This window comes from Phocoena phocoena, chromosome 11 (assembly GCF_963924675.1).
Source record: "Phocoena phocoena chromosome 11, mPhoPho1.1, whole genome shotgun sequence".
NCBI lineage: Eukaryota > Metazoa > Chordata > Mammalia > Artiodactyla > Phocoenidae > Phocoena > Phocoena phocoena.
Genome location: NC_089229.1, coordinates 68,879,107 through 68,901,913, shown reverse-complemented (window position 1 = coordinate 68,901,913; position 22,807 = coordinate 68,879,107). Strand labels below are relative to the sequence as shown.

The 22,807-nt window shown below is 36.3% G+C and overlaps 1 protein-coding gene across 1 annotated transcript in view; it reads right to left on the bottom strand.

Moving 5' to 3' along the window:
• Window positions 1-2,652: 2,652 nt before the first annotated feature.
• The window catches only part of ADAMTS20 (ADAM metallopeptidase with thrombospondin type 1 motif 20), a 207,035-nt gene continuing 186,880 nt past the window's right edge, over window positions 2,653-22,807 (bottom strand). The window contains exons 38-39 of the mRNA XM_065887659.1: window positions 5,559-5,663; window positions 2,653-3,159 (exon numbers count right to left, since the gene is read on the bottom strand). Of these exons, the coding sequence (XP_065743731.1) occupies window positions 3,070-3,159; window positions 5,559-5,663 (195 nt within the window). The 3' untranslated portion in view covers window positions 2,653-3,069. The remainder of the gene's footprint in view (window positions 3,160-5,558; window positions 5,664-22,807) is intronic.

Below are 22,807 nucleotides of genomic sequence, written 5' to 3'. Positions count from 1 at the left end.
CTGTACCCCTCAGTAATTGATACTGCAATTAGAAAAAAGATACAGAAAATATTTGAATAATATGAAAAACTAACTTGACATAATTTACTTACATAAAACCTATAAAAAATTACTGCAGAATACACATTATTTTCAAGTGCACATAAATATGTACCATGATAGACAATACTTTCAGCTATTGTCATAATATTTCATGGAACTCTTCCTCACCCTTGCCAAACGCTATTCAGACATCAAAAGGAAAAGAACTCAAAGTATATAATTGTGCTTGGCAATTAAGAATTCATTTGTGATTTTAGCGAAAGTAGTATCGATGAAATATTGAGGGCTGGAAACCACGTTATAATGGACCAATGCTTGAATGAAAGGTAAAGATGAAGAGATCATGAGGATAGCTGTTTCTCTTAGGAAGTTTGACAGTGAAAGGAAGAGAGAGTGAATGGGGTGGCAGAGGAGGACATATTTTTTTTTTAAATATAAGAGAGGTGAACACGGTTTCTGGATGAAAAAAAGGAGCCAGTAGAGAGAGAAAGGAAAAGGAGAGAGAATAATCTGCGGAGAAAGGTCTTGGGTAATTCAGAGTGGGAGGAAATCAAGAGCAGAGATGGGCAATTGGCCTTTGATATGATCAGGGAAAGCTTTTCCCCTTAAGGAGTAGGAAAAATAGGTAAAATAGATGTAGAGGGTGCTTCACTTTAAATGATAAACAGGTATAGAAAAACTACTATACACTGCATAGTAATATTTGTAACTAAGGTACAGTGCAAAAAGCATGCTTTGTGATAAGAGATCCTGAAATGTTTTAAATCACATTCACATAAAACTGACTCCCTTATATGTTTGTTTCTTTCCTTTTTTGTTTTTTTTTATTGGGGGGTGGAGTTTAGAGGATGGGGAAAGGCAGGAAAGGTGGAGGACCGGAGAGGTAAGGTGAACAAAAAGTATAAAAAGCAATTCTCAGAAAAAGGAACCTAATAGCAAAAAATATATGACAGGATCTTCATCCAACCTAGTAATTAAATAAATATAAATTCAAACAATGAAATACTATGCTCTGCCCCATAAGATCAGAAAAAAATTTCACATGTCACTGAGGATGTGGATACTCTAAAATTTTTACACCCTGCCAGTGGTAATTTAACTTGATTTAACCCCTTTAGAAAGTAGTAATTTGGCAATTTTTAGGGAAGTTTAAGATGGATGGATGAAACATATTATTGCTCAAAAGGATCTACTCCCTCCCTTGAGAGAGGATTGTGAGTCCTCACTCATTTCCATATGTCTGGCCATCCTGCACTGTAGAGGTAGTATATTTCCCTGCCCCATTGACTAGGATTTGGTCATGTGATTTAAGTTGACCAATTGAATATGAGTATACATGGGTACCCCTTCTATGAACAGAAGCTTTTGAAGTCATTGCAAATTTTTGTCAGCCTCCTGCCCATTATTTCCATGAGAAGGGTATACACTGGACAGGAGCTGTTTCCATCCCAGCTGCAACAATTTGAATAAAATCTTTTTAGAATTTCTGTAGTGATTTTAGAGTTATAGACTTTTTTGGTGAAGAATTCTTTTTTTTTTTTTTAACCTGTAAGGAAAATGAAAACAAAGTCCTAATATATCACACAAATATGTTTATTACTTAAATGTTTATAAATTATAAGATTTTACTTATGAATAAAAACATTTCTAGAAAATGTTACACATTTTGTAATAATGTTTGTAACTGGTTTCAGGCACATAGTGCAAAATACTTCTTTTCTGATACAGAGATCCCTAAGTGTTTATCTAACCACATTGGCACAAAATTGCTTTAGTACCTTATATGGTACAATATACCCCTAATAAATCTTTGAAAAAGAAAAACCTTGTGGGCAAAACTAGTACACTACTATTTACTGGCAAAAATCTATTAGTAGATTCAGTTTTCTTGGTTTATAAGGTAGGTTGCCATAGAAAAATATTATTTGTCTATGATTCTTTTAAAATCACATTATTATATAATACACAAATTATTCACCTGAAAAAAATCTCTTAATACCTGAGAATTTGTCCATGAATAGTTAATTTTTATACTATCTTTTATGTTCTGGCTTTGAGATACCTCAGATATGAAATAACTTGAACGTCTCTAATAAAAATTTTGCAAATGTAAACATAATTTTATGTTTACCAAAATAGGATCTTCAACATGTCAATAATTCTTACTTTTCTACTTGATTAATAAAATATAGTACTTAACTGTGAGAAAATTAATTTTTTAAGAGTAGACATATACATATATAGGATCTATAAAGACATGATAGAATATACACATTATAAAAACAATGTATTGCGCTTATAAGTACAATCAAATTAGAGGTAGGTGTTTTAAGTCAAATTCTACTATATCATATCTTCTTCTGTATTATTCCCACAAAATTTCATATTTAGTATTTAACCAAAGCATATATTTTAAATACAAAATTATACCATATTTTAGGATGATTTTTTTCAAGCACCATAATGCACAATTAAAAATTAAAGGAAACATAAAACAAAATATCTAAGCTGTATCAGTAGAAAGTATAATGGCTATGTACTTTTTTGATGTGACTATTGATTTGCTATTCACCTGACAGATTCAATATGTTTATTGCAGTTTTAAATAAGTTCATTTTCCTAATTTTTACTTGCTCCATTTTAACAAGTAGAATAAACATTCATTGTACAGTAGGATACCAGAGCAGAGATTTACATGTGTGTTTATAGGCATAAGGTAATTGTGGTCCAATCCAAGCTGTTAACAGCAATATTATCTTGGTATAATTCAAGCATCCCTGTATACCCTACCATAAATTACTATATCCTTTTAAGGATCCAGATTAGAATCACATATCGTTCAGTTTATTTTGAAGGCCTTGAAAAATTAAGCAGTGATGTGACTCCCTGATAAGCGCCTTGAAAAAAAGGCACAGACATTTTAGACATGGAAATCTCAGGAAGGGAAGGGTAAAGAAACAAGCACCAGCTATTTGCAGTTTCCAGAGAATGTCTCCTCTTTGGGACACACTTCCCACTTCTGAATGTTCATATTACTTGAATTGGGAGACCAGTAGTCATGTGAGGAATACACTTTCCACAGAACCCTCCACATCTGCCGTAGACTTTGGTTCCATCCTGAAAATAGGAAGAGGCAGAGATACAGGAGAATCTGTTACAAGCTAATATCTGCGTGCACAGGGCAGAAAAAGCAAATGCTTTGAATCATGCGGTTGAAATAATTAGCCAAGGTTTCATACAACAATTACACTTGAGGTCAAAGGTCATGCCATTTCAGGATTAGTTGAAATTTGTGGTCATGGGAATTAGATAATGTGAGATTCATATTATCTACTTAATGATTATAAACCACACTCTAATTTAGACAATTCATCTTAACCCACTTATTTTTCAACAAGATATCTATTTGCTTCAGTGAGTTTATTAAAACCTCTCCCAATCTGTTGTCCAGCATTGCCATGATTTTATATAAGATTCTCACAGACTAAAAAAAAGATAGTACGCAAACTTGACCTTAACTGAATCCAAGCCATATTAACCTCAAATATCTCCTGGAAGCATTAGAAACACAGCCTGAAGAAAATATTTAGAAGGTGATAAAATGGGGGAGGGCGGGGAATAAAACTGGACTGAAAGCAAGAATTATAATTAGACAAGGACTAAAAAAGAGAGATTCTTCTTTTTTTTAGGAAAGCAGAGCTGCTTACTGAGGAATGGCTGGTGAAGAAGGTGGTCAGGACATGCTAGATTTTCTTTCCAAACTGTCTTCCATCTTTAGGTCCAAAAGTCAAAAGGCATTTTAATAGGATAAAGCAAAAATAGCTTGAACTCCTGTAGTTTCTAGAAAAGGTAAGTTTTGCTTTGTTTTTGTTTTTTTAATCTAAGGAAGGAGGGTAGATAAGGAAACTTTGGGTTCCTGGAACTTTTGAGGATGAAGAATATTTTGAGATCGGGGGCTTTTGAAGTTGCCTCTCCTTTCAAAAGCTTTCTAAACTCTAGAGAGTCTGAGTAAACAGAGAAAGGAATGGCAGTAAAAATTCCAATTTATATACATTCCTGTTCGCTAACGGATCGTATAAGTAAACCCCTAATCTTGCTTAAATTTAATGGGAAATGAAAATATGTGTGCATTTCCATAAGTACATTTGGGTTTCACAAGTCTCATTTTCACACCAGGCAATAGATCTCAGGAAATACCTTCATGTGCAAAATTTTTGATTGAAGGAGAAACTCTCAATTAAATAAACAAATAAATAATCTTTAGAATAGAACTTAAATAGAAGCAAAAGTAATGATTGTACTAAATATTCATTTTTACTGCTGCCCTCAGCCAGATCTCATTTAACCAAAAGATACCTAAAAGCTGTATAAAGTCAGAATATCTCATTGCACTCTCTAAATTTTCTACTTGCTCAGAATATACTTTAACTAGGTAATTAATTTATTTCCATTATTCTACCAAAAGGGATTAGACCAAAATTTGCCAAATAAATATTTAGAAATAGCCATTTTTAAAAAGCCTACTGCTTGCCCATATGATAGAAATAATAAAAATTTAAATTCTTTAATTATAAATTGAGACACAATTTCATAATATTCAGAAATATAATGTTTTAGTCTCTGATTATTAGAAAATTGAATTTCATTTATAAGTAGTATTCATATAAATAGGAGTAACAGAAGTCACGTTTATCAAAAGAAAGAAAAATGATAAAACCTTAGAGTGGGCAGGGGGTTGTTGATGGTGCTGATTTATGTGCAATATAGGTGAGGACACTTATAATGTAGATCCTGATTTACTATAGATAGAATCATGCTATCTAAGACATGGGAACTCCAAGTACTAGAAGACATCTCATAAAGAGGATGTGCTAGTACACCATACCAGCATCAAAATTAAATGGATTCTACTTTAGATAATACCTGTGCTATAGGTAAAAACCAAATACCAATGTGCTCTAGATAAAGGTAGACAGAGGAAAATATGCATAAAACCATAAAAAAATATTCCTAATTCTTGAAGAACCTATAAAGGATATTTGTTAAATGACAAATGGCTCCAACCTCAGCCCCATCACTAAATCAAAGTAGTGAGGTAAATAAACCAAAAAGTTACCTCTCGCTTTGAAATATTAAAACGTACAAACCTTTAATAATTAGAGTATAGCTAAAAGCACTACCTCTTTTTGAAGTACCTGCATTTCAAGCCATCAACCCCAAACTTGAGCTACTTCAATCTATATGCTCTGGCATTTGATTTCATGTTCAGATATATGTAGTCTAAACATGAATGTGTATGTATATAAAACCTACATAAGCACATGAATAAAAATGAACCCAATTCCATAATTTCATAAATTAATGTTATATTTCATTATATGTAATATAGCCCATCATATGCAATAATGCATTAGTCATTAACTTCATATAACTCTAAATTTAAAGTAGAGGACCTTTAATGCTAGTTCACAGCACAGAAGTATTTCAGACAGAGTTTTTGGTCCAGCAGGACTTACTTGTGATCTGTGAATGATGACAGAGGCATAAGTGCCCTGAGCAAGCCACTTTGCTGTACTGGATATCTTCATTCCAGTTCCAGTCAAATTAATGCTGAATTGTCCCTGGATTGAAAACAAAACAAAATAAAAATAGATGGAATTCATAAAATATTTAAGCATCCACTTTGCTGGAAACACCTGCATTGGAATTATGTAAGAAAGGGCTCGAATTGGTTTTCAAGATTCTTTCTTTAGAAAATGAAACAATATTGATACAATCTTACACTAAAGAAAATGAACAGGCTAAAGACTTTTTAAATTGATTACAAATAAGTCTTCTCAATTACAAGAGACAACTGAAATAATATCAGATAATGTTATTTGTGCAAAAGTAATTCTGTCCAACACTAGGACTCTAGGGTTGACAGCTAGAGCTTATGCTCCTGTAGCAACAGCAAGTCCAGTCAGAATGGGTGTTCACAGGGATTGATACCAACCAGACTTTAACATTTCTCCAGTTTCAATTTTTGACCCCTCGTTGCTAATTTCCCTAAGTTACACCTGTTTAATGTATTTCCTAGAATCTTCTGTTACTGTGCCCTTACCTTTTGTGTTAAGAATGTTACTTTTTAACCTACCACACAAAACTACTGAATGTGATATTATTGTCCCAGCTATCATGAGCTTTTAAGAGCCCAGAAGTGTTATGTGGACGTCTGATGCCACGATTTACACACATGGTATGTGAGCCCCCTAGTGGCTTTATGATCGAATTATTTTCAAGACACAAGAACCAGTTTCATGTCAAAATATTCCAGACTATCTCTGCTAAAAATTAAACTTTAGGGCTTCCCTGGTGGCGCAGTGGTTGAGAATCCGCCTGCCAATGCAGGGGACACGGGTTCAATACCTGGTCCGAGAAAATCCCACATGCCGTGGAGCAACTAAGCCTGTGCGCCACAACTACTGGGCCTGCACGCTAGAGCCCGTGCACTGCAGCAAGAGAAGCCACCACAATGAGAAGCCCGTATGCAGCAACAAAGACCCAACACAGCCAAAATTAAATAAATAAATTTATTTTAAAAAAACCTTTAAATATCTGTTAATTAAGAAAGTGCCTGACTAAAATTGGTAAAATTTGTGGCACATGTATATGATCTTGCAGTACAGAATTATACACTGAAAAGCTGAAGTACTTAATGAAAGCTAATTAAGCCTACTGCCAATGTTTAATATACATACAGATTTAGAGCGATATTAGGACAATCTTAGATCACATCACAATATCCTATGGCCTAAGACTCAGGAATCTTGAGCAAGACAGTGATAAAACATTAAAGATTATGTTATGTCAATGAAAATATTATCTTGTCATGAAAGCAAACTAAATAGATTTCAAATATATTTATAATATGAATTATTACAACTGCTAAAAAGTTATGTATCAGTTTAGTTTATTAAGTTAGATTTCTTAGGAATCTTATATACTTCTTATTTAAAATCAAAATAGAGATTCAAATACATTTATAATACAATAATAATATATGGAGAATTTCCCCCAAAATAGAAATAATTTGTTTTAGATAAATTTCAAAGAAAATTAATTGTTATATACGTCATTTGGTTATGAAATTTAGAATATGACCTGTATGTGTGCTTCATTGCTGTATTCCTAGAGTCCAAAAGAAGGCCTAGGCACTCAGTAAGTGTTTTTAAATGGATGAATGAAGTGCAACATTATAAATATTAAATTTTAGCATTGTAAAAGTTAATACACAGCTAAACCCTTCATGCTCGTGATAATGAATGACACTAACGATACACACATCAGAATTTTATATTAGTAAATATTTGAATGAGAAGAAGTAATTCTAAGGATATATTCTACTGGTTAATACTTAGTCATCTCATACAGGTTTTGCACTGAATACCTTCATCGCACCTTAACTCATAAATAGGCCTCTCACCAAATAATAGAAATGAAACTATATTCTGTGGTGTAGGTTTCCTGTGACTAGCCACTTACTGAGTGCCCCAGTTGGGGGAATGCAATGTTTTCACAACCTAATAGTCTACACTTCCATTTATTCTTTACCTCCCTGCTCAAGGTTGCTTGGAAGCATTCAGCTGGAAAGGAAAGACAAAAATCCAACTGACTACAGTACTGAGAGACTTAGGTGGTCATTAACACAATGAGTTGGGTCTAGAAATATCTGCTGCTTCATTTCTCCAGACTAATTTTCATGATCTTTGTTTACATCTTTAGTCCTTGTTCAAAAGCTACATAATACAATCTCAAAGAAATGGCAAAACAATTCAACTGAACTCTGGGATGATATTGACAGAGGTAAAAATACACTTCACTCATTTTTTCTAAATTAACTGAGTGGCAGACTTGGTATGAAGCACTACTGCAATACAGAGAGAGGTTTTGCTCTAGGTTTGAGAAGTGAAGCACAGATTGGTGGTTGCCAGAGGTAGGAGCTGGAGGGGGAAATGGGTGAGGGTGTTTTACAAGATCCTGGGGATTAATGTGCAATATGGTAACTATAGTTAAGTATACTGTATTGTATATTTGAAAGTTGCTAAGAGAATAGATCTTAAAAGTTCTCATCACAAGAAAGAAAAAATTGTAACTATGTGAGGTGATGGATGTTAACTAAAACCATTGTGGTAATAATTTTTCAATATATACATAGTCAAATAATTATGTTGCACACCTTAAACTAATACAATGTTTAATGACAATTATATTTTAATAAAATGGAGGAAACTAAATCTGATATACACATAAATAAATGTGATGCAATGTAGAGAATTATAGGTGCCATAAGAAAGGTACTGGTACATTCCTATGGAACTTTAGAAGTAATAAATGATTGAATAATTGTATTAATTACTTATTTCAATTCCATTACTTTATTTAAGATTAAAATTTAAACCTCCTTAAACCTAATATTTAACTTGAAAAATTAGTTCGACATAGTATCAACTAAAAAATATGCTTTTTTGAAGTAGTATGAAGTTTATCTCCTCTTGTACTCTCGACATTTTTTAGAAGAGACCATCATAAGAAGTAAAATTCTAACAGCCAAATCACAAGTGGAAGGGAAGGTGATTCAGAAGACCTAAGAATTCAACAGATTGGAATGTCTGCCCTTGAGTAATTAGCTGCATCAAAGGAAAAAGTAGCTATGGATACAAGGCAGAGGGAAAGCACAGAAATAGATGCAAGTTTTAATGTTCCACTTCTTTGATTGACTGGTTGGTTCATATGTGCCCATTATATCATTAGGTTTTACAATTTTAAAGTTTGTTCCACATATTTTATTGTAAATGGGATCTATAGATAGCAATTCCAATAAGAGAACTGATTCTAAAATTTATATTGAAAGACAAAGAAATTAAAATAATTAAAACAAGTTTGAAAAAAAATAAATTTGAAGGGCCCACACTACCTTGTTTCTTTTCTTTTTTTTTGTGGTATGCGGGCCTTTCACTGCTGTGGCCTCTCCCGTTGTGGAGCACAGGCTCCGGACACGCAGGCTCAGCGGCCATGGCTCACGGGCCTAGCTGCTCCACGGCATGTGGGATCTTCCCAGACCAGGGCACGAACCCGTGTCCCCTGCATCGGCAGGCGGACTCTCAACAACTGCGCCACCAGGGAAGCTCCACACTACCTTGTTTTAACACTTATTATAATAAAGCTATCATAAGCAAGACAGTGCTGTGTTGGTGAAGAGAGAGACATGTAGATCAATGGAACAGAAGACAGAGTCAGAAATAGACCCACATAAATATGTGCTATATATATATATATATATATATATATATATATTTTGGCCTCACCACATGGCATATGGGATCTTAGTTCCCCGACCAGGAATCAAAGCCATGCCCCTGCATTGGAAGCGTAGATTCTTAAACACTGGACCACCAGAAAAGTCCCCTCCAATTTATTTTTGACAAAGGCGGAAAGGCAATTTACTGGAGAAAGCACTGTCTTTTCAACAAATGGTGTTAAGACAACTGGATGTCTATAGGCAAAACCCTTCCAACTTCATAAAAAATTAGTTCAAAATCAGTCATAGGTCTAGATGTAAAGCATAGAACTATAAAAAAAATTTTAAGAACACATAGAAGAAAATCTTTGTAACCTGGAGTAAGTCAAAAGCTCTTAAATATGACACAAAATGTACGACCCACAAAGGAAAAAAATGATAAATTTGACTTCATTAAAATTTAAAACTTCCACTCTGTGTAAGACAATTAAGAGAAAGAAAAGATAAGGTCCAGACCAGGAGAAAAAGACTTGGAAATGTTATATACAACAAAAGACTTGTAACCAGACTATGTAAAAAACCCTCAAAACTAAACAGTAAGGAACAATAAGGAAACAAACAACCTAATTTTTAAAATGAGCAAAAGACTTGGGCATACACTTCACCAAAGAGTATATACAGATGGAAAATAAGCATATGAAAGATACTTAACATTATTATCCATTAGTGGAATGTAAATTAAAACTACGTTGAGCTACCACAGAAGATGGGAAAACAAACAAAAAACTTGACAATACTAAGTGCTGACAAGGAAGCTAATCAACTAGAAATTTAATCTTTGCTGGTGGGAATAAAAAACGGTACAGCCACTGTATCAAACAGTTTAGCAGTTTCCTATAAAGTTAAACATACACATATCATGTGACCCTACAATCTCACTCATAGGCATTTATCCCAGAGAAATGAAAATGTACATTCACACAAAAACCTGTATGCAAATGTGCATCTCAGCTCTATTCATAATCTCCAAAAACTATAAACAACTCATTTTCTTCCAACAAATGAACAAACTGTAGGACAGCTGTATGACATCCATTTGATGGAATAATGCTCAGAAATAAGGAAGAAAAAATTATTGACACATGCAAAAACACAGATGGACCTCAAAGGCATTATGTTGAGTGAAGGAAGTCAATCTCAAAAGGTTACATACTGTGTGATTCCATTTATAACACATATCTATGTCATCCCAGAAAATGCAAAACTAAAGCAACAGAAAAAAGATCAGTGTGTACCAGGAGTTAGGTGGGAGGGAGGAACTGACTCCATGGAGGAAGTGTGAGGAAGCTATTCTATATTCAGATTATGGTAAAGTAACATGAATCTGTATGTATGTTAAAACTGTATACTAATAAAGGCAATTTTATTGTGTTTTTTTTTCAACTTAAGATGTGAATGAATATAACACCTATTTAAAGAAAAAAATTTCCAATTGACTTGCAAACAAAACCCAAGTACATACTATATGTAATAGACACACTTAAAGTGACTCATAAAGGCCAAAACTAAAAGCATGTGCAAAAGTATACCAGGAAAATGTAGAGAACAGGGGTAGCAAATCCTGATAAGGTAGAATAGAATTCAAGTATGAAATCAGGAAAACATGACAAAGAAGTGCTAAAAACCATAATCCACAATGAAGACATAATATGTGAGTATTATGCATCAAATAACACAGCAACTTTTTTTCTTTTTTATCGCGGTATGCGGGCCTCTCACTGTTGTGGCCTCTCCCGTTGCAAAGCACAGGCTCCGGACACGCAGGCTCAGCGGCCATGGCTCACGGGCCCAGCCGCTCCACGGCAAGTGGGATCTTCCCAGACCGGGGCACGAACCGGCGTCCCCTGCTTCGGCAGGTGGACTCTCAACCACTGCGCCACCAGGGAAGCCCAAACACATCAACTTTTATGAAACAAAACTACAGGAGATGAAAGGAGACATAGGTAGAAACATCCTAATAATAGGAAATTTTAATATACCACTTTTAATAACAAAATAGATCAAGCAGGCAAAAATAAGGAGAGAGATGATCTAAACAATATAAATAAAAGGGTAGATCTTATGCATATATATCAAACTCTACAGTCTGATAATAAAGAATACACGTTCAAAATATGTAAAAACTGGCTCTGAATACTCAGAATGGTTGCTGGCCATGATCCTCTGGCATTGGTTATTTCTCTTGCTCTCATGTAATCAACATTAATTACAAAACAGCTAAAGAGATACACATTGCGTTTTGTTTTGTTTTTTAAATGGCTCTGTGAAAAGTACCGAACATTTTACTTCACTTTTGAGGTATATGTATATATATATATATATATATATATATTCTAAAGTCATATCATACTCCTTAACTTCATCTTATATTACAATGTGGCAAAGTTTATTTTCCCTAGAGAGTGCCATATGTGTCCATTTTCTTTTTAGCATTCATGTCCCGGGGTGCCCTGTCATATGCAAACAAAGAGAATATGGTTCTGAGGAATCCCAAACAACAGAATAAGTTTTTTCTGTGACATCAAACATCTGGAGAGTATTCATGCAAATCTTATATAACTTAACACAGAATCTGGTTTATATATTTGACAGAATAGCTTCAAGAATACTGGACAGTTTGTATTTTTGGTAACAGTAACTTCAGGCACTTGAATACAGACTGAAAAAAATGGGCATACCTTTTTTTGACAGCACATACCTATGCCCAATAACATCTAATTCTGGAAATAGAGCTTTGCATTCCAGAAATGCAAACTAAGTGGAAAAGCCATCTCACCTTGACTAGCAGAGAGGAGCATTTTATTACTACACTGGGGCTACCTCTGACTTCCTCAAGGATCTTGTACAGGTTGTTGACACAGAGTGTCTGTTTCTCCAACTGTAAATTGGGGTTACCCAGTTTATAACTATGTACTTTTCTCAAGATATTGTAGGGAAAAATAGGGTTACATAAAAATTGGAGTAATGGAGTTAGAAATTACTGAAAATATCTGTTTTATCATTTAAAAACTTGATTGTGCTAAGATCTCTTATTCTGATTTCATGCTCATTGAGAAATATACTGTTTATAATAATTAGTTTTCTGTTAAGATATTTTCTATAAGGAAAGTTTACTAATGAGATAAAAGGAGTTTTGATTCCACTTGACAGTTATATTACTTATTTGTATATCAGTCTCCTGTGAATTTTGTTGATGTCTCATTGACCAGATTTATTCAATTCAACATGTAATGAAAAGGACCAGATTCCCAGAATGTCATGACCTTTCCGAGGTAATAGTACCTTGTAGCACACTCTTCACATCTCTAGGTGGCATTTACTTCTTTCTAATCATATCAAGTATATGACCAGAAGGCATTGGTTAGAAGGAATATGGGTTGTTGGACAAAGTTGACCAGTCTTGACATGGGTTGGTCATTGGAGACTGAATAATCTCCATTTAAAAGGGTCAAAATGGAAAAGTTATTTTAAATATCCATATGTGAAAGAAAAGATTGTTTAAAGTGCTAAAAGTTTTAGAATACACATCCTTGACCTTAGAACAACTGTTCAAAGAGACATAGTATAAGACTTCAGAAGGGGGAGTTCATCAGGAAAAGCATAGTCCTGGGAAGAGAACTAAATAAAAGATGTAGGTCAGAGAGTCACCATTTTGCAGGGAGACCAATCATCTGGTAGGCCAACATGAGTGAAGCAGGGAAGGAGAAGAATGGACATGAATAGAGCTAACCAGGCTCAAAGATTGAATGAGAACCTGAGATTCCTCTGCAAAGCTATGTACCTTAAAAAATATAGCCAATAGAGGGAGCACATTTGGAATGGCTTTTGAGGAGACCTGTGGACTCTTTCTTCAGTGAAACAATAGAGAAAAATAGGAATAGAGGGGAACTTCCTCAACTTGATAAAGAACACTTACCAAAAATCTATAGCTAACATTACAGTTAATGGTGAAAGACTGAATGCTTTCCCCCTAAGATCAGAAGCAGTTAAAGCATGTCCACTATCACCACTCTTCAAAATAATGCTAGAAGTTCTAGACATATGTACTAGTATGATTCCACCTATATAACATCTTTGAAAAGACAAAAATTATGGAAATGAAGGCTAGATTAGTGGTTGCTAGGGGATAAAGTGAGGCTGGTGGTAGGAGGGAAGTAGTTGTCATTATTAAAGTTCTTGTGGGGGGCTTCCCTGGTGGCGCAGTGGTTGGGAGTCCACCTGCCGATGCAGGGGACACGGGTTCGTGCCCCGGTCCGGGAAGATCCCACATGCCGCGGAGCGACTGGGCCCGTGAGCCATGGCCGCTGAGCCTGCGCGTCCGGAGCCTGTGCTCCACAACGGGAGAGGCCACAACAGTGAGAGGCCCGCGTACCGCAAAAAAAAAAAAAAAAAAAAAAAGTTCTTGTGGGGCTTCCCTGATGGCACAGTGGTTAAGAATCCACCTGCCAGTGCAGGGGATACGGATTCGATCCCTGGTCCGGGAAGATCGCACATGCCGTGGAGCAACTAAGCCCATGCGCCACAACTACTGAGCCTGCACTCTAGAGCCTGAGAGCCACAACTACTGAGCCTGCATGCCACAATTACTGAAGCCTGCGTGCCTAGAGCCTGTGCTCTGCAACAAGAGAAGCCACCACAATGAGAACCCTGTGCAACGAAATGAAAAGTAGCCCTCACTTGCTGCAACTAGAGAAAGCCCGCACACAGCAATGAACACCCAATGCAGCCAAAAATTAAATTAAATTAAATTTAAAAAAAAATAAAGTTCTTGTGGTGATACAAATGTTCTGTATATTGATGTAGAAATGTCAATATCCTAGTTGTGATATTATACTATAATCATGCAAGATGTTACCATTTGGGGAAACTGGGTACATGGGATCTCTGTATTATTTCTTAGAATTACTTGTCAGTCAACAGTTACCTCAAAATAAAATCTTTAATTTCAAATATAAAAAATATATAAAATACAAAACGATTTCAAGTCTCTTGAAAATGTCCTAAGGCTATACAAAAAAATGGAGAAACATTTATTCGGGAAAATCTATGAAATCTAGGTAAGAACAGTAAGCATCTGTGACATCTGAACCATGACCTGTCCTCTCTTCCCCACCTCAGCAAGATGACAGTTCTACTCTTCGTGGGTGCAGCTATGAACACAGGACTGTATTTCCCCCAGCTCTCTGCTAGGGCTAAGCTTTCTCCTAGGGTGTGTGGGGGGCGGCGGGGGTTGGGGGACACCAGCACTCCTCATCTCACCCAGCTCTGTGTTGTTGAAGCTGTCTTAGAGGCAAGAATGGCGGAGAGTCTGAAGCTCCCTTCCACCACTCAGTCCCTTCTCATAGATCAGAAGATCTGCCCCAGGCATAGCAGCCCAAGACCACAAGGCCTGAGTCAGTCCCACTCAAAATCACTGGTAGGGCAGAAGTTCCATGCTGAGCAAGGCAAGCCAAGAAGACCAGGGGATGTTGCCATTACCCAGCATTCTGCTTATAGATGGGGGATGTTACTCTGCAAAGTGGGTTCTACCCACTGAATCCACAGAATTGGTGCAAAGGTCCTTCCTTGGGGGAAAATCAATCTGTAAGAACAGAAAATTCCATAGCTTTTCCTAAGAAGACTGAGCTTATTTGGGACTGATCATGGGGGAATTTAAGCCTAAAGGGCATATTGAAAATAAGATTTTAGTGGTGTGCAGTTAAGAGGAGGATGGGGGTAACTGGATGAGAGCAAGAAGCCAAATGGTAGGTCAAAGCTCAGTTTATCAGAGAAAACCAGGGAAAGAGACAGCCAAGAAGGGCTCCTCTTGAAGTCTGACCTGACCTCAAAGACTGACCTCAAAGACTACCCTGGCCAAGGGGCCTGAGTTTAATTGGATCAGACCATGTAGTAATTTATGCCTCCAGGATGTTATTGAAAGAACAGAGTGATCATATACTAATTAGTGGAAGCTAAGAGCTGAGTGTGATATCAGTAGAGGCAGGTCATCTAGAAACTTCACCAAAGACAGGCCAACTAAAAACACTGTTGTTCCAGGAGGATTGGGGTGACAGTGTACATGTCCAAGGCTGAGTCCTCTGAGGAGTGACATTAAAGGCTGCACACCACAGGGGAAATAGATGTCCCTGAAATAGCCCGGCCAAAGAGCTAAACAAATACATTAGCAAGCAAACAACAAATCCTAGAGGGAAGGGGAAACTTAGTATCCACAGTTGCTAAAATATCTTATCTAAAATGCCTGGCTTTCAACAAAAAATTGTGAAACATGCAAAGAAACTGGAAAGGATGACTCATATACAGGGGAAAAGGCAACAGAAACTGCCTTTGAGAGGTTTCAGATGTCAGGCTAAGCAGATAAAGACTTCAAAGTACCTATTATAAATATGCCCAAAGAACTACAGAAAACTGTGTTTAAAAAAGTAAAGGAAGGTATGATAATAATGTCTCATCAAATAGAGACTGTCAATAAAGAAATAAAAATTATATTTATAAAAAGAGCCAAAGGACAACTTCAGGAGTTTAAAAGTACAATAACCAAAATAATAAATTCACTAGAGCAGATCGATCAGTAGATTTGAACTGGTAGAATAATCAGCAAACTTGAAAAGATATCAATAGTGATGAGACAATCTGAAAACTAGAAAAAAGAATGAAGAAAAAATGAATAGAGCCTCAGAGAAATAAAGGGACATCATTAAGTGCACCAACATATGCATGATGGAAGTACCAAATAGAGCAGAAAATATATTTGAAGAAATAATGGCTGAAAACTGTCTAAATTTCATGAAATGCATTAACTTACACATCTAAGAAGATCAATAGACTCCAAGTTAAGTAGACACAAAGAGATCTACATCCAGATATGTCACAGTAAAGATGCTGAAAGTCAAAAAAAAAAAAAAAAAAAACTGAAAGCATCAACAGAAAAATGACCACATATGTGGGAATCCCAGTACGATAAATAGCTGAGTTCTAGAAGCCAGAGGACAGTAGGATGGCATATTTAAAGTGCTGAAAAATAAAAACTGTAAAATAATTTTCTAGAAAATCAATCTCTCAAGAATGAATGCAAAATGAAGACATTCCCAGATAGACAAAACTGAGAGGATTTGTTATTAGCAGACATACTAGTTATTATTAGACATACTAAAGGAAGTTTTTCAGGCTGAAGTCAAGTGACATCAGACAATACAAAACAACAGAAACGTACTGGTAGAGGTAATTGTAGTAATTATAAAAGGCACTATAATTGCATATTTCTTTTTCTTTATTCTCTTGTTTAAAAAGCAATTGTATAAACCAATATGTATGTAATTATACTACTGACCAGTATAATAGAGAAATGTAGTATATTTGATAATAATGCCACAAATAAAGCAGATGGAAGCAAAGCTATTTTGCAGTAATTAAATGACAGCAGCTGATAACTCAGAACCACAGGAAGAAATGAAGAGAACCAGAAATGCTAAATAAAAAGGCTCATGTAAAAAACTCAATGAAATATAAGTTCTCTCATTTCTTAGCTCTAAAAGATATAAAATTATATAAAGTAACACTATAAAAATGTATTGTGGTTTGTTACACAGGTAGGTATATGGATAACAAATATAACAACAAAAAAAGGGAAGAGGAAAAAGAGTATATATAGGAGTAATGTTTCTATATGTCACTGCAGTTAGGTAGTATAATTCTGGAGAAGATTCTGGAGTAGAGTTAAATGTACATTGTAAGCCCTAGAGCAACCATTAAGAAAGCAATTTAAAATACAGTGAGAAAATTATTAAAGAAATTAAAATGTTACACTAGAAAATGTTCACTGAATAAAAAAAGCAGTAAAGAAGAGACAAAAACAATACAAGACCTATAAAAACAAAAAGTAAAATGGCAAAGATAAATCCAGACATATCAGTTACAACATTAAGCAATCCAATCCAAAGACAGAGATTCAACAAAGTATTCCCTGTAGGAGACACTTCTAGGATCCAAAAATATATAGGTTAAAAGCAAATGGGATGAAAACATATATACCATGTACTATAAGCAGCCTGAGTAGCCATTCTAATATCAATTAGACTTTAAAACAAAACAAAACAAAATGGTACTACAGATAAAGAAGAACATTTTATAATGATATAAGGGTCACTATATCAGGATATTATGACAATTACAGCATATAGTCATGTACAACAAAATCACAAGGTAAATAAATCTAATACAAAATAAATGAAACAAAAGGATTGAAGTGAGAAGCAGACAACTCAGCAATAATAGCTGCAAAGTTTCAGTAGATAGAATAACTAGGCAGAAGATCAACAAGGAAATGGAAGAGTTGAACAATACTTTCAACCAACAAGGTCTGACAGACATCTACAGAACACTTCACCCAACAACAACAGAACACACATTCTTTCCAAGCACATATTGAACATTTTCCAGGATAGCCATATGCTATGTATAAAACAAGCCTTAATAAATTTTAAAAGATTGAAAAATACAAAGTGTGTTTTCCAACCACAATGGAATGAAAGTAGAAATCAATAACAGAAGGAAATGTGGGAAATTCACAAAACATGGGACTTAAACACCACACTCCTAAATAACCAGTGAGTCAAATGAGACACCACACGTGATAATAGAAAATACTTTAAGATGAATGAAAATGAATTCACAACATACCAAAACTTCAGGGATGCTGCAAAAGAAGTGCTTAAAGGAAAATTTACAGCTGCAAATGCCTATATTAAAAGAGAAAAAAGATCTCATACCAATGACCTAACCTTCCATCTAAAGCACTGAAAAAAAGGAGAGCAAAATAAATCTAAAGCAAGCAGAAGGAAAGAAATGATAATAAATAGAGTGGAAATTGATGAAACAAAGAAGAGAAAAATAACAGAGAAAATCAATAAAATCAAAAGTTGGATTTTTGAAAAGAACAAAATTGACAAACCAAGAAAAGAGAGAGGAGACTCAAAGCTCTAAAATCAGGAATCAAAGTGGGGACGTGATTGTGAATCTCACAGGAATATAAAGGATTATATGGAATATTACATACAATTGCATGCCAACCAGATAACTTTGGTGAAATAGACAAATTCCTAAAAGCAAAAACAAAAAACATAAGCTTACCAAAACAGACTCAAGAAGAACCAGAAAATCTGAAAAGATCTACAGTAAGTAAAGAGACTGAATTAGTAAATAAAACAACTTTCACAAAGAAAAGCCTGAGCTCAGATGGCTCTGCTGGTGAATCCTACCAAATATTAATTTTTCACAAACTCTTCCAAAAAAGTAGAAGAGGAGGGATCACTTCCCAATTTATTCTATGGAGTCAGTACTTCCCTGATACCAAAACCAGAAAAAGACATCACAAAAAAAGAAAATGATAGGCTAGTATCTCTTCTGAATACAGAGGAAAATCTAGCAACATATAAAAAGGATTAGACCTCATGACCAAGTGGGATTTCCCCAGGAATGCAAGATTGTTTCAACATACAAAAATCAATCAGTGGGCTTCCTTGGTGGTGCAGTGGTTGAGAGTCCACCTGCCGATGCAAGGGACGCGGGTTTGTGCCCCGGTCCAGGAGGATCCCACATGCCGCGGAGCGGCGGGGCCCATGAGCCATGGCCGCTGAGCCTGCGCATCCAGAGCCTGTGCTCCACAACAGGAGAGGCCACAATGGTGAGAGGCCCGCGTACTGCAAAAAAAAAAAAAAAAAAAAATCAAGCTGTGTGATACACCATATCACAACAGTAATGGACAAGAACCACAGGATCATCACAACAGATGCAGAAGGAGCATTTGACAAAATCCAACAGTCATGATAACACCACTTCAATTAGGAAAAGAAGGGCACTTCCTCAATCTAATCAAAGGCATCTACAAAACTCATAGCTAACACACTCAATGATGAAGGACTGAATGCTTTCCCTCTGAAATCAAGAATAGGATAAGGATGTCCACTCTTGTCACTTCTACTCAACACTATCCTGGAAGTTTTAGCTAGTGTAATGAGGCAAGGTAAAGAAATAAAAGGCATCCAGATTGCAAAGGAAGAAGTAAAATTATTTGTGCGTGGCATTACTATGTATATAGAATATCCCGGGGAATCCAATAAAAAACTCTTACAACTAATAAATGAATTCAGCAAGGTTGCAGAATACAAGATCAATTTACAAAAATATTGGCAAAAAATAGTGATTTATTGAGGCGAAGGATTTTTTTTTTGGGGGGGGTGGTCTCTTTATTGGGCAATTCTCCTTGTCAAAAGTCTTCTTTATCTTGAGCTGGAATCTTCTGCCCTATTAATGTCTCCTTGAGTAACACATACTGAAGTCACTCCTCTTTCATGGAGCTCCTTACATATTTAATAGTAGTTATCATAACCTCCCACCATTTTCCTGGCTACCTTCTTCATTTTCCTAACATAATGAACTTTAAATCTTCCTTTTTTTCCTGATTGTCACCTTCTACTCCTAGATAGATTAAAAATTTATCTTTCCCAGACAGAAATTTTTAAATAAGTATAATATTCCAGTGTCAAGTACAAATAAAACTTTTGGTCTCGATATTGTGTTTTGGTACCTTATGATTATACTGGGTCATTTAGAAATTACTTCTTGAGGACGTGGGAACCAAGATGATGTAGAAGGACGTGCTCTCACTGCCTGTTGCGAGAGCACCAGGATCACAAATAGCTGCTGGACAATCATCGACAGGAGGACACTGAAACTCACCAAAAAAGATACCCCACATCCAAGGACAAAGGAGAAGCCACAGTGAGATGGTATGAGGAGTGCAATCACAGTAAAATTAAGTCCCGTAACTGTGGGATGGGTGACTCCACAGACTGGAGAACACTTATACCACAGAATTTCGCCCACTGGAGTGAAAGTTCTGAGCCCCACATCAGGCTTCCCAACCTGGGGGTCCGGCAATGGGAGGAGGAATTCCTAGAGAATCAGACTTTGAAGCCTACTGGGATTTGATTGCAGGACTTTGACAGGACTGGGGGAAACAGAGTCTCCACCCTTGGAGGGCACACACAAAGTGGTGTGTGCATCAGGACCCAGGGGAAGGAGCAGTGACCCCAGGGGAGACTGAACCAGACCTATCTGCTAGTGTTGGAGGGTCTCCTGAGGAAGCAAGGGGTAGCGGTGGCTCACCGTGGGGACAAGGACACTGGCAGTGGAAGTTCTGGGAAGTACTCCTTGGTGTGAGCCCTCCCAGAGCCTGCCATTAGCCCCATCAAATAGCCCAGGTAGGGGCTGGCCCCACCCATCAGCAGTCAAGTGGATTAAATTTTTACTGAGCTGCACCCACCAGAGTAACAGTCAGCTCTACCCACCACCAATCCCTCCCATCAGGAAACTTGCATAAACCTCTTAGATAGCCCATCCACCAGAGGGCAAAGAGCAGGAGAAAGAAGAACTACAATCCTGCAGCCTGTGTAACATAAACCACATTCACAGAAAGATAGACAAGATGAAAAGGCAGAGGGCTATGTACCAGATGAAGGAACAAGATAAAACCCCAGAAAAACAACTAAGTGAAGTGGACATAGGCAACCTTCCAGAAAAAGAATTCAGAATAATGATAGTGAAGATGATCCAGGACCTTGGAAAAAGAATGGAGGCAAAGATTGAGAAGATGCAAGAAATATTTAACAAAAACCTAGAAGAATTAAAGAACAAACACCTAGAAGAATTAAAGAACAAACAAACAGAAATGAACAATACAATAACTGAAATGAAAACTACACTAGAAGGAATCAATAGCAGAAAAACTGAGGCAGAAGAGCCGATAAGTGACCTGGAAGACAGAATGGTGGAATTCACTGCTGTGAAACAGAATAAAGAAAAAAGAATGAAAAGAAATGAAGAAAGCCTAAGAGACCCCTGGGACAACATTAAACACAACAACATTTGCATTATAGGGATCCCAGAAGGAGAAGAGAGAGAAAAAGGACCCGAGAAAATATTTGAAGACGTTATAGTCAAAAACTTCCCTAACATGGGAAAGGCAATAGCCACCCAAGTCCAAGAAGCGCAGAGAGTCCCATACAGGATAAACCCAAGGAGGATCACACCGAGACACATAGTAATCAAACTGGCAAAAATTAAAGACAAAGAAAAATTATTAAAAATAGCAAGGGAGGGCTTCCCTGGTGGTGCAGTGGTTGAGAGTCCGCCTGCCGATGCAGGGGATACGGGTTCATGCCCCAGTCTGGGAAGATCCCACATGCCATGGAGCGGCTGGGCCCGTGAGCCATGGCCGCTTAGCCTGCGCATCCAGAGCCTGTGCTCCACAACGGGAGAGGCCACAACAGTGAGAGGCCTGCGTACCACAAAAAAAAAAAAAAAAAGAAGTAGCAAGGGAAAAATGAAAAATAACATACAAGGGAACTCCTATAAGGATAACAGCTGATTTCTCAGCACAAACTCTACAAGCCAGAAGGGAGTGGCATGATATACTTAAAGTGATGAAAGGGAAGAACCTAAAACCATGATTACTCTACCCAGCAAGGATCTCATTCAGATTCGATGGAGAAATCAAAAGCTTTACAGGCAAGCAAAAGCTAAGAGAATTCAGCACCACCAAACCAGCTCTACAACAAATGCTAAAGGAACTTCTCTAAGTGGGAAACACAAGAGAAGAAAAGGACCTACGAAAAGAATCCCAAAACAATTAAGAAAATGGTAATAGGAACATACATATCGATAATTACCCTAAATGTGAATGGATTAAATGATCGAACCAAAAGACACAAGTTTGCTGAAGGGATACAAAAACAAGACCCATATATATGCTGTCTACAAGAGACCCACTTCAGACCTAGGGACACATTCAGACTGAAAGTGAGAGGATGGAGGAAGATATTCCATGCAAATGAAAATCAAAAGAAAGGTGGAGTAGCAATACTCATATCAGAAAAAACAGACTTTAAAATACAGAATGTTACAAGAGACAAGGAAGGACATTACATAATGATCAGAGGATCAATCCAAGAAGAAGATATAACAATTATACATATATATGCACCCAACATAGGAGCACCTCAATACATAAGACAACTGCTAACAGCTATAAAAGAGGAAATCAACAGTAACAAAATAATAGTGGGGGATTTTAAACCTCACTTACACCAATCGACAGATCAACCAAAATGAAAATAAATAAGGAAACAGAAGCTTTAAATGACACAATAGACCAGATAGATTTAATTGATATTTATAGGACACTCCATCCTAAAACAGCAGATTACACTTTCTTTTCAAGCGTGCATGAACATTCTCCAGGATAGATCACATCTTGGGTTACAAATCAAGCCTCAGTAAATTTAAGAAAATTGAAATCATATCAAGCATCTTTTCTGACCACAACATTATGAGATTAGAAATGAATTACAGGGAAAAAAACGTAAAAAA